A 17355-nucleotide genomic window follows, 5' to 3' on the forward strand; every position below is an offset into this window, starting at 1 on the left:
AACTTAAAATAAAATAAACAAAAGTTGGAGTTCATCTATTTCCTGTCCCCGTCCGACGCCTGTAGTTATTCCTCTCCCCCGTACCAACATCGCCACCTTCATCCCTTCCTTCAGCCACCGCAAGCAATCGAATCTCGACTCTCTTGCTCTGAAATTCGCATATCTCCTCCAGTTTTCCTCCGCAAGAATTCAGCTTCTGCAACAACCTGCAAGAACCCATCTGGCTTTTCTCTCTCTCCAACTGACTTCAAGGACAGACAAAGAGTGGTACCATCCCCCATCTTTTCATTTTCTAAAAAAAAACCCCTACACCCCAAAAATGATTGGCAAATGAGCAAACCTAGGAGCCTGCAATCACCAACCCTCTGCAGCTGCAGGTGTTTCCCTCCCTTCCCTTTATATGTCCTTCATTTTTCTTAAAACCCAGATTGTTAAAATCTCAAATTTTGCCTAATTTGAATGTCGTTCGTGTTTTTTCTGATGTTCTGGGATCTGGGTGTTCTGTGCATTGCTTTAATTTTGCATCTTTTATTTATTTTTTTTTGGATTTCAATTAACAAATGAATAAATTTGAGGGTTTCTGCTCGGCAATCGTGATCAACTTCGGTCTCAACGAGCTAAGCAATCCCAGCGCCTCCATCGCTGCCCATGACGTCGTACAATCTAGTGGACCACAATGGCCTCGCTCGGTCAGATTCCGAGTTGGCTCAGCTCGGTTATGCTCCTGATTTTACCCTCCTACGGCTGGAACTCGAAGGAGAGACCAAGTGAGATCGCAAAATCGGCGAGTGTCCACTTCATTGGGGTGGCGATGGGGGGAGTGGGTTGTGTTTTGGTGGTGAAGGGAGGGGGTGGGCAGAAGGGCGAAGCAGGGTGAGGATGGTAGATTGGTGGGGCCCACTGTGTTTTGTTATTATTAATCATTTTTTTTATTTGTTTTTATCCACTTAGTGCAAAGTTGGCAACTACATTAGCATAAATATTGACTAGATATGTGTCACATCATTACTTAACAGTAAGTTAACAGATTTTTTAACGGATGTATAATAATGAAATAAAATGATAGTAAATGTATAAGATTGAAATCTTTTAAAAATGGTATATAAAGTTGCAATTGTACTCAAACTTGAGGAGGTAAAGTGTAATTTACTCTAAAAAATTAATTAAGAATTTCAAAAAATTATAAAAAAAATCATAAAATTAATTAAAATACAAAAAATATAAAATAATAATTTTTTTCTAAAAATATCTAACCATGTTCTTCCACCTTACACCACATTTCAATATTTTCAAATACTTTCAATCAATATTTTATTATCATTCAAAATAAAAAATAAAATTATCTTTTATTATTTTATAAAAAAAATTAATAATATTTTAATACGATTGTCTGAGCTATTTAGTTTAGGGTAGAGATGTATTTAGACAGTTACGGTCACTAAGGAAGTTACTATTCACACTTGGGGATTGAATTGCCTATTGCACATGGGGCTTTTTAGGGTGGAAATGCTTTTAGTGTAAAACTATCGTTTGTTTTATATATATATATATATATATATTATTATTTATCAAATCAAATTACGTAGATGAAAAGAAATTGATACATGTGAAATGAAATTGTCATTAGCACGATTCCTTTCTTGTTTTTTGGTCACTTGAGGAAGAAAAAACAATCTTGTGAAGAAAGTGTAAGACGATCAAGTGCTGACATTGTCCACATGTAGATTGTGAGAGCCCAGTTGGATTGCGCATGCACCTTTGCTATACTCTGCACTGGCTTCTCACAATCCACAATTCAAACATCCGCCACCCCTTGCTCTTGCTCGGGATAGGCGGCAGTCCACTACTCCTTCCTTTCTTCTTCCCTCATCCTTCCCTCCTTCCCTCTTTTGCCTTTTCCATCCTTTCCCTTTCCATCTTTCCTTCCGTCTCACTTCCTTTGCCTCATCGCCCTCCCTGCATCCACCTCTTCTTCATCTCCCCTTTCCAGTCTCCTTTTTTCGTTTTATTCTTGGTTCTCCTGAGTTTATTTTAGTTTTCCTTGAGTTTGTCTCAGATTTGGGCTTCATGCCCCTTATTTAGTGTCTTTTGCCTACTTTTATTGATTTCTGTCTTTTAATTTTCCTTTCTCCCTCCTCCTTAGCTGTGATACTCCATCCCCATCATGTACTCGAATAGGTGGGCTCCAATCAGAAATTGGATACCAAATCTACTGCCCTCCCTTACTTCCCCCAACCAGCATGCCGAATCCCTATTAGGCGAAGTGTTAGGTATTTTACATACTTCTTAGCCTCACTCTTTACCCATATGATACTTTGTTTGTATATATTTGCATAGGGTTTGTGAAGGAGACTTGGATTTGGTGTCTACTTTCTTCGTTCGAAGTTTGGCTTCATTCGAGGATGTGACGACGGCAATGGTTTGATTTATGTAGCTTGAGATTAGGGTTTTTTTGTTGAATGTTATTGTTGCCTTCAAACATAAGTTTGTGAAGGTCCCCCGTTGTATATTAGGTTGCAACTCTCATTTTACTTGGGCCTTTTACCTTAGATGTTGTTTGTTTACCCGTTTTATTTTTATTTATTTTTATTTTTTTTTTTGGGCTTTGTAAAAGTTTTTTAATGTAATGAAAGTTCTATTGACAAAACAAAAAAATTAAAAATCCGCCCCCAAAATTGATAGCTACAGACGTTTCTTGTTGATGTTGACATTTGACTGATGGTCTTGGTTGAAAATGCATTAAAAAGAATAAAACCATGGAATGTTCAGTAAATTTACTCTTTTAATAAATGGTTTTCCAAGTTGAACAAAAATAAAATAAAGAGTCAAAATTCGTGGCTAATTCCCAAATGGTTGGCTATTCCTTTTCCACGAATATAAAGACTTTGCACAAGCTCGGTTGCTCGGAAATTGCTGTACTAAATTATTTGCTAAGTAAAATATTATACACACAGATTACAGGTTGTATTACGTATGCCTGCCGACTGCCACGACGACGACGACGACGATAACAAATTATATACAAATCGTGATTCCTTTCCAATGCTTACAAATCTTACTACCACAACTTTGGCTAATACAAATCTTTCACCCACTAAATAACTTACTGTGGAACTAGAAAGGGAAACAGATGAATAAACTCGAATAACTTCATACCAGAATGCTCCGTGGTGCAAGATTTTCTGAGTAAGGAGGTGTGGACGGAGGGCGGTTGATTGTTCTTCTCAAGTCATGGACCCCGTTAGCACATCTCTCGAAGACCTTGAAAATGGATGAACGCACACGCACTCTACCAGTGTAAGCCAATAATTGATGGCATGAACACTGGATACCGGAGCAAGTTACAGAACGGGGATAAAAGTCCTGCATCTGTAGTGTTGGACAGAGATGTTACTAAAGCAAAAAATATTAAACAGTGAAAGTATTGGTTTTATAAGTCTTTGAGTTTAAATTCATGGGAAGAGCGAGCAACGAATATGAAATAATGGAAAACAAAGCCAATTTTTTTACCTTATATCTCAACAGCTTATAGATGAACACATGTTTTCAGCTGGGCCCCCGCCGATGATATGGAGATGCTGATCCAGAAGACGTGGGAAGGGGTCTCTTAAGAAATGGATGAGTTAAGAGCAGAGCAGCAGAGGGGCGTTTGTTTGGATCAACTTGTAGGCACCGATCGATGAAATCTTGTGCATCTTTTGAAAGAGAATCGGGAACCTGAGGAGGCTCTCCCTTTCCAATCTTAAATAATGCCTGCATCTGTTGAGACATAAGAAGAGACTGTGTCAGAAACAAACGTCAAAAGAGATGCATCATCCAACACATTGTCGTCATCACTAGAGTATAGACCATAAAGAGTAAAACTCATAATGACATTGGCACAAACCCATTCAAGATTAGAGTATGGAACCCGCCCAGTTAACATCTCCAACACAGTGCATCCAAGGCTCCATATATCAGCTGGAAGCCCATAACCTTGGCTCTTTCGGTTAACAACCTGCACAAGAATAAGTTGACTAAGAAATACTCCAATAAAGTTTGGACACAGCCTATAACATGCATGTATCAACATATTTGCCTCCCAAGCAAAAATTTGCAAAATATAGGACATGCAGCGACTTATATAATATTTTCAGAGGCTAGACATTGTAAAAACAGAACTACATCCATTCCGCCTACATACTCGAGAAAGATACTCCATGTGATGTGATATATAGAAAAAACAGAAGCTGGCAAACATTCAAGTTGCACATGTGAAAATTCTATCTTCTTGTTTCAAAATATTCACTTAAATGGTTCCTGTTGCTTTATTTATTTAGCAATGTTTCACATAAATGTTATACTAGGTAATGCAGCAACCTGTCTAAAACACATTAACATTTTATCATAGTTCAGGAAGCAAGTACAATTTGATCAGGGTTCAGGAAGTAAGTACAATTTGGGAAAATCATCCTGCAATAACCACTAAATTTAGCAATCCATGATTGTACAAGTCTTCATCAGTATCAAACTGAAGTACTTTATGTCCTCGATTGAATGAAAAAGAGAGCTCATACGCATTCAAAATAGTCTAATATTTATTTTTGATAACTGAAATTAAAATGGAAGTGTAAAGGCAAACCTCTGGGGCCATCCAGAATGCAGTCCCCTGGCAAGATTTAATGTCATTCATATTTTGGATAGTCTGGAAAAAGGACGCATCAAAAAATATTAGTAGAAAAGTAGTTCGCAATCACTTGTAAATATTGTAAACACTAAAACAGAAAAGATTTCAAGGAATGAAGGACAAACCTTTGCCAATCCAAAATCTGCAAGCTTCACAGATCCATTTGCATGCACCAGAATGTTTGCACATTTGATGTCCCTTAATACAAGAAACATATAGATGAGAATGGATGCAGACAAAATTACAGAAGGAAATAGTATGAACATTCTGATGGCACGGCCACTTCAATTTTATCTTCATTCGTTTATGGAATGACCCTGACATGAGATGGCTCATTGGTGGAAATAATCCACATAATATCTTTCAAATAAATATAAATCTTGTGATATGAATTACCTGTGAACCACTTTTCGGTCATGAAGATACTTCAGTCCATGCAGGATCTGTCTTGTGTATTCAGATACATGAGAATCTGTAAGATGATACGTCTGATAGAGTTTCTGAAGGGAACCTTTAGCTACAAGCTCCAGAAAGATATAAAGGTTTGATTCATCCTACAACGACCATTGAACAAATTATACATCAGATACTGGTGCTCATAACCAGTGTAGATTGATAAATACAAAAGCTATAAAGATCCAATGCATAACTGGTAAATGTATAAAACAGGTCAGAAATACCTAAGCTTAAAATCAATTTATCTACAGTTGATACTACAAATCCTAAATACTTTTGGAGTCAAACAAGACCATCAAATTGTATAGCCAAAGTGGCTGAAAGGGTAACCGGTAACCATCCATACATGACACCCTGACCAGTATAATTTTTATATCTAAAATCAATTTGTATGTGAATAAAAATAAGAAAACTAAATAAAAGATAGTAATAGCAATAGCATATAACAAATACCATGTCATGAAATACAAAATATAGAATGCATGAGAATATTTTGTGTACATTAAGGGGGACTTTTTTGTAGCTGTGCACACCAACAACCTCTATGATTCTCATTGTCATAATGGCACGAATTGTAGAATTTTATATGCTGAACATATGATCTTGACGTGCATAAATACTCATCATGGGAGACATAGGCATAGCATGACCAAAAAAACATGGGGCATACATTCAAGTCAAGAACAAGCAAATAAAAAGGAGTACCCTTTGGGTGCCGTAATATTGAACTATGTTATGATGTTCAAACTGACTCAAAAGAGCAATCTCCTGAAAGGAAAACAACAAATGAGGAGAAAAGTATGTCAGCAAGAAACAATAATCAACCTAGGCTCTACTCACATATAATAACTGAATCAATTACTTAATAACATGGTATTGGGGAAGCAAAACCAGGACACAGAACCAGACACAAGAAAAGCCTCCGTCACCTGTTCAAGTTGATAAACTCTTTGCTTCCCCTGACTTCCTTTATCAAGCAATGAAACTTCCTTCACAGCAATGAAGCTTCCACCACTGAAGGAAAGAATAACCATAATCAACAAGATGATAGAATATCTCTGAAGCTAAAGATGAAGCATGGCCGCTCTTTTAAAATGAGCAGTTGTATTATTTAAGTTCATTAGGGGAGATCTGCATAAAAACAAACCAATTCATTTTCATGTAGAGTTTATCAAACTTTCGTATAGAAATAAAGGTTCTATGAATAACAGTAAGCTACTGTAGAAGTGGGAAAGATAAAATAACTTCAGAATTGCATCCATTCCCCTATCGTTAAGCTCAGAAAAAAAAATCTAGACAGCTGAGCCAGCCAAAAGTATGTCTCAGCTGTGCTTATTTGCAGCCTAGGTGTCTGCTATCTCTAAAAATATAGCAACCATAACCTTCTTTTATCTGTAAAAATAATATATTTCTTCAGTTGTTTATTAACCTTCCATTGTTCTGCCTCAAAGGGTCCAACTATGGTATATTTTCAAGGAACCATTGCAAGTTTGGAATAAGAATTTGGAAAACCATAAATAAATGGTGAAATGAATCATAGAGAACCTCTGCTTTGAAATCTAGTAGCACCCTCGAATATAAATCACCTTCCTCCTATATTTAAGAACTCAAGTTCCTCTTCTATTCAACACCTAGAACTCAATCTTTGCAAAAAGGGTTCCTGGCATAACTCAATTGTCCATACATTTGCACACCACAAGGATGGCATGATATACTGGCTGATAGTTCTCAAAAACACCTTAAACCCCATGAAGTAGGAAAATCGGATATGCTTTAAGACTCAAATAACATAAAAAGGCAAAGAAGCCTACAATCTCTTCATCTACAACCCATTGAATTCCAATATATGTCTAAAAAATGCTTTTGCTAGTGCAAATTTAGCACTTGATTGGAGCAAGGTCTCAGATTTGAACAACTATCATCTTAAGATTTTCAGGGTATTGGCGATTCTTCCAATCAAAGCTAAATAATGCCTTTCAAACTTCCTGTCTAGAACACTCCATCAAGCTAGGCTAGTCTTTCCGTCACTAGTATCGCTAAGTTAAATGAGGTCATCTATCTTCTCTTCCAACACGTAAACTTTGAAACCAAGTGGAACCCTTTCTTTAACAATCACCACTAAACACTGAAATGTTAAATCACTTAAAATTTAACCTACAGCTAGCCCAAGTCCTAAGAACAACAAACTATCTTTCAATGCTGATCTTTCTTCCCTAAGCTTGCTTATTATGTCATTAGTTATCCCTCTAAGTTATTTGAAGTTTCGACCTCAAGAATAAGCATTCAGAAACTGTAAAGGGTATTGAACACTTACTCAGAAATGGCTTCATATACCGACCCGAAAGACCCACTACCAAGAAGGTCACCCTTCTCCCAGTGAGTGATAATAAGCTTTAGCCTCCCATTCGGCGAAATTCTCTCATTCGGAGAAACAGTGGTGGTGCTAGAAGAATCATCATCATTCGACGTCGTAAATGAACACCCTTCAGAGACCGATACAGTCTCTTCAGAGACCGGCACAGTCTCTCTAATCTCACCTTCCACATCGTCCTCCTCTCCAACCTCTCCTTCTTCTTCTTCATCAGAACAAGAGGAAGCTGCCGAAGAAAAACCAAGCCTCTTTCCCACCGCATTTCCTGCGCCTTCTGGCGCGAAATCCCTCAGAATGTCCCAAGTCGAGCATCCGTCGTCAATCACCGGAACCCTCATCGACGGCGGCGGCCTGAGCACGGGCGGCCGCACACCCTTAATCCCAATAGAAACCCCAGCTGAAACAGAAGTAGCAGCAGCAGCCGCATCAGCATTATAAACCCCGCTTGGAACCGGCGAGTCAGCTAGAGTCAACTCAGTTGCAGCAACAGTAACAGCCCTTACTCTATCGGACAACTCAGCCACTTCTTCCCTCAATTCGTCGGGTTTCGGACTATCCAGACTATCCAACCCGTACAATCTGGATATGGGGAGAACATCCGAAGTCGAGCGGATCTTCCGGGCCACCCAGTCCTCCTCCGATATCGAGAAGTCGTCGGGTCCGAGGCCCAAGGTCTTGTATATCCGCTCCATATCGCCCTCGTTCCCCTCGACCCGGAAGCTCGTCCGGTCCAAGTCGAACGAGCGCGTGTGGAGTGAGGCCGACGACGAGGAGTCGTCGAGTGAGGATGACATCGAGGCGGCGTCGTAGTCAAAGTGCTTCCCCGCATTCCGGCGCTCGAGCCTCGGCTTCCGGCGGTTCTTCTTCGGATCCATGGCTTTCGTCCCCTTACTATGAGAGAAAAATCGAGGTATGTGATGCATAGGGAGCTAAATCCATCTAAATTTTCCCCACCTCCACGAAACTCGATCGGAGAAGCAAGCGGCGACTTGTGTCTGATTTTCTGTTTTTTTACCGAGAAAATTGAGCGAGAAAATGGAGAGAGGGGTTTGGGGGCGTTTTCGGTAAAGGACGCTGACCAAAAGGCGAGACGGTGCGAATCTTGGAGACTGGTAAACGCCGTCGAAGGGGGAGAGAGAAGGGAAGACACGGTGCCACGTGGCAGTGCAAGGATCTCTCCTACGTCCGTACAAAGATATTGTTCATCAGATATTTTAACCTTCTAGGATATACCGCAGCGATTAGGATTTTTTTCCTTCTTTTTTTATTCTCTTTCATCTCTTCCTCTCATATTCTCTTATTTTTGCTATAAAAAATGAATATAAGATGTAGATGTGATTTAACCGTGAGAATTCAAATAAGAGGAAAAAAAAAAAAAAAAAAGGAGAGAATCATACTCCATTATGCAGGCCACTCATGTTCATTAAAAATTTGATTAAACATTTGTTAGGGTTTTTACTAAAACAATAATATTATTTTATTGGAAAGTACTCGGAATGTCATGATTAAAGGAGCGCAATTCGTGTTTAGGGATCGGTTTAGGTCCATTCAAACACAACACTGTTATCAGATAAGTTACTTTTCTTCAAATTTGAATATAAAAGAATTATTAAGAGTGTTACATGATAATGATGTGATTAATATGTTAAATATTCACAAGTATATTAAGAGACTAGAAACTCATTGAATTGAAAACATTCTCTCTTGAACCGATGTCTTAATGATCCTATGTCAACGATGTCTTAATGATGCTATTTTTTTACATGTCACACAATGGGGGTTCTCTTTTTTTGGGAATACCCAAAAAATTGTTATAGAGAAGCATTTTTATCAATTTTGATTCACTAATAATGTTGTTCACAATTTAGTCAAAATTTTCTTCGTATTTTCCACTCTTTTATCCTAGTTACGGAAAAAGTATTTTTCTACAAGAAATTTTCAATATGAGAATTTCTCCTTAACCGTTAGATCAACCTCCTTAATAATGGTATAGATTGATTACAAATTATTTAATTATGTTCATATTCATGTGAACTAAAAGTAGGTTTCTTCTTAATTAATGTGCTAATGTCTACAATTAGACCAATAGCTAGACAAAGAGGTGGCAAAACAACCTATTACAACCTGTTGGGTTGTTAATGGCTACTCGTTAAGACCTATTTGTTTGATATCACCATAACATGAAGGTGAGATTGGCAATGGTGATTATCGTGTAATGGTAATGGTGATAACCACAATCAAGTAACCCAATGGTAAGGGCGCAGGCTATCTCACCAATAAACAAACAAATGTCGGAGATTCTAAGTTCGATGCTCTAAACTACTGAGCCTACTTGACTGTGGTTACGAGCATGGTGAATTGCCACCAAAGCTAGGCAGCTGTTGACGGTCGAGATACTAGGTGCAGGCCCAGCCAGTTCCGGAAACCTTGATAGAAGCAGGCAACGACGAGGTACGGAACTCTTGGACGATATTTTGTCTGTAATTGTGCATTCCCTAATACCTACTTTAGACGTCGTTTTAGAACGGAACGACAGTTGTTCAACAAAATCATGATTGCTGTTTGCAACCATGATTCTTACTTTGTGCAAAAGAATGATGCTTTTGGTGTTATGGGTCTCCTTCTAGAGTAAAAAATTATTGTTGCCTTGCAGATGCTTGCATATGGAGCATTTGCAGACCAAGTGGATGAGATAACGAGGATGGGGAAATCAACCATTCTTGAGTCCCTAATGAGGTTTTACGGAGCAATCGAATCTATCTACACTGCAGAGTACCTCCGGACGCCTACTGACATAGACTTGCAAAGGCTACTGAAGAAGGGCGAGATGTAAGGTTTTCCTGGGATGATTGGAAGCATCGATTGTATACACTGGACGTGGAAAAATTGTCCAAGTGCATGGCAAGGCGGTTATGGGGACAGAAAAGAAGTAAAAAGTATCATTTTGGAGGCGGTCGCATCTTTTGATACATGGATTTAGCATGCCTTTTTCGGAGTTCCGGGAGCTCAAAACGACCTCAATGTTCTTGCCCAATCCCCAATGTTCAATGATGTCCTGCAAGGAAAGGGACCAAAAGTCACGTACTGCATCAATAGACGTATGTACGACGGGCCATACTACCTAGCAGACGGCATTTACCCAAGGTGGTCAACATTTGTCAAAACAGTGCCACGTCCACGAATTGCAAAGGAAAAACACTTTACAAGCTGTCAAGAGGGGTGTGTAGACATCGAAATTTCAGTGAAATAAATGTTAACCAATACAACACTTATTTCACCTATATCATTCCCTCACTTCACCAACAACCTCCACTCATTTCACCTACATCATCCATTTACCTCACCTATATCATTCCCTCACTTCACCAACAACCTCCACTCATTTCACCTACATCATCCATTTACCTCACCTACAACCTCCACTCACTTCACCTACATCATCCACTCACTTCACCAAAAAAATGAATGGTGGTGATTCACTCTCAAAGCCTATAAATAGGCTTCTCCATCTAGAGGAAGAGACACCAATTCACAAATACATTTCTCTACTCCCAAAATGGAAGAGAATACTCCCTACACACACCAAAAACTTGAAGCCTTAAAGTTCTAAAGCTCTCAAGAAAATCCCGAATGATCAAGAAAGCACTCTTCGTTCTTCGTCAAATCCTCCTTCAAGATCAAGCCCCAACGACCCTTGAAGAACTCCCACCAACTCAAGATCAAGCCCCGACGGCCCCTTGAAGAAAGTGTTTATCATTCATCATCCGTTCATCCTAAGATCAAGCCCCAACGGTCCTTTGGATCAACAACCTCAACAAACCCATACACTTATTCTTCAAGATCAAGCCCAACGCCCCTTGAAGATCCGTTCATCAACTGTTCATCCTTAGATCAAGCCCCGACGGCCCTTTGGATCAACAACTCATCCACAAACCTACACCCTACGAAGATAGAATCAGAGGATCAAATTACAAAGAGGTTGTAACCCCAAAATCATTAAACACAAAAATATTATTTTGTACACGTATTCTTGTTTCTTGTTTCAGGAATTTTTCGTGTTTACAAATTTGGCACGCCCGGTGGGACATCTCTACATCTCATCTCTATCCTGAAATCATCGAAAAACGCAAATGGCATCAAGAAAGGATCAAGTTGTTCCTACAATCAAAGCAAAAAACAAGAACATCATCGCTGCAAGTGGTGATATTTCGTGCATCATAACCCGAAGTAAGGCAAGAGCTCTTTTTGCCGCGGCTTCCGCCCCTGCATTAACTCTGTCAAAGGAACAAGAGCACCTGAGGCACGAGCCTGTGATCACCCTAGCCTCGCTAAGGGCATCAAGAGGGGAAAGCCCGAGGAAATACTCAGAGTCCCTACTCTCTGACGCTGATTCGAGCGGCAGTACAACCATGCAAGTCATGACCACTGGAGCAACTTCAATCGAGGAGCAGCTAGCTCAGATGAATGAAACAATCGCAAAGCTCACACGGACTGTGGAAGAGAATGACTTGCAGATTGCCGCACTCGTCAACCAACTAGATGCGCAGCCTGAGGTGAAAGTCGACCCAAATGATAGCCTAGTAAAGAAAGAAGTCGACGAAGAAGAGGAGCCTCCAGCAGAGAAAGTCGAAGAGAAGCTGAAGCTAGACCAAGCAACGGCGTTCATGGGATCTCTCTCTATCCAGCAACTACAGGAGATGATTGCAAGCACTATCAAGACACAGTACGAAGGAAGTTCACATGACTCTGTACTGTACTCAAAGCCCTACTCCAAGAAGATTGATGCTTTGAAGATGCCAAGGGGTTATCAGCCCCCAAAATTCATGCAGTTCGATGGAAAAGGCAACCCGAAGCAACATGTCGCCCATTTCATTGAAACTTGCAACAATGCTGGGACAGAGGGAGACTACCTCGTCAAACAGTTCGTGTGTTCACTGAAAAGTAACGTTTTTGATTGGTACACCGACCTCGAACCCGAGTCTATCAACAGTTGGGACCAGCTAGAAAGGGAATTCCTCAACCGCTTCTACAGCACTCGTCGTACTGTAAGCATGCTAGAGCTGACCAGTACGAAACAATGGAAAGATGAACCTGTCGTTGACTACATAAATAGATGGCGTTCTTTAAGTCTGGATTGCAAAGATCGGTTTTCTGAAACCTCTGCCATTGAGATGTGCGTTCAAGGCATGCACTGGGGTTTACATTACATCCTCCAAGGCATAAAACCAAGATCATTCGAAGAGCTGGCAACTCGTTCCCACAACATGGAGCTGAGTATCGCTAATCACGGGAAAAATGAGCCGATTACTAACTTCAAGAAGGACAAAGTATTCGCCCCAAATGTAGACAAGACTGGGAAGAAGCCCGCTAAGGAAGCTTTCACCGTCAACACTACCCCCATCAAGACCACCTCAGCGCCCATCAAGATCTCCTCCAAGAAGAAAGCGAAGGAGATAAAGACAAGTGAGCCTTCTCGCACCCAAGACAGATACAAGAGCACTTTGAGAGAGTTGGAACAGAAAACGTACCATTTTCCTGACTCTGATATGGCTGCCATGTTAGATGACTTGCTGGAAAAAAAAGGTGATTGAGCTACCCGAATGCAAGCGTCCTGAAGAAATGAATCGCACAAACGATCCTAGGTACTGCAAGTACCATCGTATTGTGAGTCATCCTGTTGGCAAGTGCTTCGTTCTTAAAGAACTCATCATGAAGCTAGCACAACAAGGGCAAATTGAGCTCGACCTTGAGGACACGGCCGCAACGCATACCATTACAATTGCGTTTGGATCGTTTAATCCTGTGCCTCTCCAAACGACACCTGACCATTCCCGTGAATGCTCAAGTTGCACGGCACCTCCTACACAACCATCACTGGAGGGAAGCGACCAAGATGCACATGCTGATGATGAAGAAGGATGGATATTGGTAACCTACAAAAAGACAAGGAAACCAAGACCACGAGTCATACAGCCAAAGATGGAACAAAAAAGAAATCACCACGGCCGCAACAATGCGAAGCCTAAAAGAAACATAAAGCATGATAAGACAACATATGCTGGGGAACCTATGGAGCAGGAGCCACGCATTCCCGTTTCCTTGCATGAGTACTTCCCGAATGACTTTTTCCAACAGTGCACTACTGTAGCCTGTCACATGGTTGAAATAGAAATAGAAGAGCCCTCAAAAGGCAAAGCTATCGCCACTGAGGTAGAAAAGACCCTCACACCTGAAGAAGTTCTGCCAACACACTTTAGCATCGAGGAAGCGCTACCATTGCCAAAAAAGATACGAAGAGCACTAGCAGCAATACGAAGAGCACTAGCAGCAGTCCTGGCAGGTCCCGACGACCACGAAATGCAAGAAAGTAACGACGAAGGCTCGAAGCTTCAGCCACATGAATGTGCCACATGTTGTGCCACCCATGACGCAATTAACTTCATTGACGAAGACCTACTGCTGGGATCAAAGCCTCACAACCGTCATTCCTTCGTCTCAGAGTACGTAAGAGAATACAAAGTCAACCACATGCTTGTGGATGGTGGGTCGGCCATAAACATCATGCCAAAATCAACAATGACCATAATCGGCATCAAGGTGAATGAACTGTCCCTGAGCCGTCTGCTGATCCAGGGTTTTAACCAAGGAGGACAAAGGGCGATGAGCATAATCCGAGTAGAGATGACCATTGGTGAGCTCAAATCAGGCACGATATTCCACGTGATTGATGCAAGAACTTCCTACAGCTTGCTCTTAGGAAGACCTTGGATCCACGCAAATGGGGTAGTGCCGTCCACCTTTCACCAATGCCTAAAATTTTACCGAGAAGGAGTGAAGGTGATCCAAGGTGACACCAAGCCATTCACCGAAGCCGAATCACACTTTGCAGACACCAAGTTCTACATGGATGAAGACATGGTACCCGAAGCTCTTCCGAAAGAGATCAAATCCACGGGCAAAGCAGCACCTAAAAAGCAGGAGTGGCAAGCCATGCCTAAAAAGCAAAAAGAGCAGGCCGATCCATCTTCAAGCAAAGACGGTGACGAGTTTGCTAAACCTGCAACAACCAAAGGGTAGGATGCCGTCAGAAGGACCGAACGCACCCATATTCCGGTATATCCCGATGTCAAGAAGAAAGAATGGTCAATCTCCATTCGAAACTGGAACAAGAAAAGCCGACACACAGTGGCACACGGATAATGTAAAGTTGCTCAAGACGAATGCAGTTTTGCCTCTGACACAGCTAGGGGGTGCTAAGGCCGCAAGACTACCACAAGGCTTCATAAAAGCTCTACCAAAGAAGGTGGAATCAAGCTTTCTTCCAACCAAGAGGACCGAGGAAGGTTTCGACCCAAACGCCTACAAACTCATGTCAAAGGCCGGGTACGACTTCGCTTCTTCTGAGGCGGCTGGAAAGAAGGTTTCAAACACTGTCAATGAAAAAGAACGTAACCTCACCAAAACTCAAAAGAAGTTGAAGGAGCATGGTTACGGAGTTGACAACAACAAAGCTGGACTTCGCTTCACACCAAATGCACCTATGATGATTTCAAACAAAGCGAAAAACACTAGCACTCAATACGTCAGCGTGAGCATTGAACAAGACCAAGAAGAGCCTAAACCTGCCCCTCGGACGTCGGTCTTCGATAGGATGAGCCATTCAAGCTCCAGAATTTCAGTGCTTAATCGCATTGGTAGTCAAGACCGAACCTCTGTCTTCAAAAGGCTTAACACGCCAACATCCCAAAGCTCTGTTTTTGAAAGGTTGTTAAAGCCTAAGAAACAAAGCAACACAACTATCTCTCCTCTGCGACGATCATCTTTGGAAAGTTTTGAAGATAATGAGAAGCCTTTTGGAAAGAGGAAGACAACACCAAAGGAAGAAAAGTTCGATGGGTTAGCAGAAAAATGCGACGTTCGAAGCTTGATTCCTTCAAGGATGAAGCGCCAAGCAATCCTAGAGGTTGACATAAAGGGACCACTGAAAGTAAGAAGACGTACTATCATCCACACCAGACAATCCTTATGCCAACAAGCTCGAGAAAACAACACTAAAAAGGAAGTCCAAGATGTTTTCCACATCACGGTTCAAGAAGGTAAAGAAGACGAAATCCCCGAGGAGGATGTCACTGCTGCACCACCACAGCTCGAAGATGGGGGGCAAGCCACGGTCGATGATCTCAAGGAACTCAACTTAGGTACAAGTAAGGAACCAAAGCCTATCTTCGTAAGTGCATTATTAAGTACGAATGAGATAGAGGAGTATTATCAGCTGTTGTTAGAGTACAAAGACGTCTTTGCTTGGACCTACAAAGAAATGCCCGGCTTGGACCCTATCATCGATGTTCATCATCTTGCGGTCAGTCCTGGAACACGACCGATAAAGCAAACTCAAAGACGCTATCGATCTGAGCTTATCCCACAAATCGAGGTCGAGATCGACAAGCTAATCGAAGCAGGCTTTATTCGAGAAGTGCAATACCCCAAGTGGATCTCCAACATCGTCATTGTTCTTAAGAAATCAGGACAAATACGTGTTTGCGTAGACTTCCGAGACCTCAACGATGCTTGCCCAAAGAATGACTTCCCCTTGCCAATCATTGAAATCATGGTGGATGCAACCACTGGCCATGAGGCATTATCATTCATGGATGGCTCTTCTGGGTACAATCAAATTCGCATGGCCCTCGAAGACGATGAACTAACAGCCTTTCGTACTCCAAAAGGTATCTACTGCTACAAGGTGATGCCCTTTGGTCTAAAGAACGCTGGAGCTACGTATCAACGCGCAATGCAGAAAATCTTCAATGACATGCTACACAAAAACGTAGAATGTTACGTAGATGATGTGGTGGTTAAGACGAAGAAAAGATCAGACCACTTGAAGGATCTGCGAATAGTGTTCGAAAGGCTGCGAAAATACAACCTCAAGATGAACCCGTTAAAGTGTGCATTTGGCGTCACCACTGGAAAATTCCTCGGCTTCATCGTCAAGCACCGTGGCATTGAAGTAGACCAATCAAAGATCAAGGCTATTCAAAGCATGCCCGAGCCAAGAAACCTGCACGAGCTGAAAAGTCTACAAGGACGGCTAGCCTTCATCAGACGCTTCATCTCCAACCTCGCAGGGCGTTGTCAACCGTTTAGTCGCCTTATGAAGAAAGATGTTCTATTCGTATAGGACAAAGCATGTCATAATGCTTTTGAAAGCATAAAGAAATATTTGTCAAGTCCACCTGTCCTGGGGGCACCTGTGCCCGGGAAACCGCTCATATTGTATATTGCTGCTCAGGAAAGTTCAATCGGAGCACTCTTGAATCCCAGAAAGAATGAGCACTTTACTACCTCAGTCGAACTCTCACCGGCGCTGAGTTGAACTATTCCCCAATAGAAAAGATGTGCCTCGCTTTGGTGTTTGCCATTCAGAAGCTCAGACATTACATGCATGCTTACACCATCCACCTCGTTGCTAAAGCCGACCCTGTCAAATACGTCATGTCCAAGCCAGTCTTAACAGGGCGACTCGCCAAATGGGCTTTGCTTCTTAATCAATATGAGATCATCTACGTCCTAGCTAAAGCAGTCAAGGGACAAGCGCTAGCAGACTTCCTTACCGATCATCCAATCCCGGCTGATTAGAAAATCTCAGACGACTTGCCTGACGATGAGGTGTTCTACATTGACATCTTCCTGACATGGACGATGTTCTTCGACGGATCCGCACGAGCAGACGGAGCGGGGGCAGGAGTAGTATTCATGTCGCCACAAAGGCAAATACTACCTTACTCCTTCCAACTGAGTGAGCTATGCTCCAACAATGTTGCTGAGTACCAAGCATTGATCATCGGGCTCCAAATGGCGA

At 41.5% G+C, this 17355-nt stretch overlaps 1 protein-coding gene across 2 annotated transcripts; it reads right to left on the reverse strand.

Annotated features, from left to right (window-relative positions):
* Positions 1 to 2899: 2899 nt before the first annotated feature.
* LOC103956986 (mitogen-activated protein kinase kinase kinase 1) lies at positions 2900 to 8607 on the reverse strand. 2 transcript variants are annotated; one of them, XM_048581277.1, is made up of 10 exons: positions 7437 to 8607; positions 6052 to 6136; positions 5828 to 5890; positions 5063 to 5220; positions 4792 to 4864; positions 4622 to 4684; positions 3887 to 3997; positions 3511 to 3759; positions 3361 to 3369; positions 2900 to 3268 (listed from the first exon to the last, which is right to left on the reverse strand). In XM_048581277.1, the coding sequence occupies exons 1-8, from the start codon at positions 8414 to 8416 to the stop codon at positions 3547 to 3549; spliced, it is 1746 nt and encodes a 581-aa protein (XP_048437234.1). In that variant the 5' UTR covers positions 8417 to 8607; the 3' UTR covers positions 2900 to 3268; positions 3361 to 3369; positions 3511 to 3546. The 2 variants fall into 2 exon arrangements, with proteins under 2 accessions (XP_048437234.1, XP_009367318.2); XM_009369043.3 differs by having other exon boundaries at positions 2900 to 3369.
* Positions 8608 to 17355: the final 8748 nt, after the last annotated feature.

This window comes from the organism of the source record quoted next, unplaced genomic scaffold, assembly GCF_019419815.1.
Source record: "Pyrus x bretschneideri cultivar Hongxiangsu unplaced genomic scaffold, Pyrus_bretschneideri_v1 Contig17, whole genome shotgun sequence".
Lineage (NCBI taxonomy): Eukaryota > Viridiplantae > Streptophyta > Magnoliopsida > Rosales > Rosaceae > Pyrus > Pyrus x bretschneideri.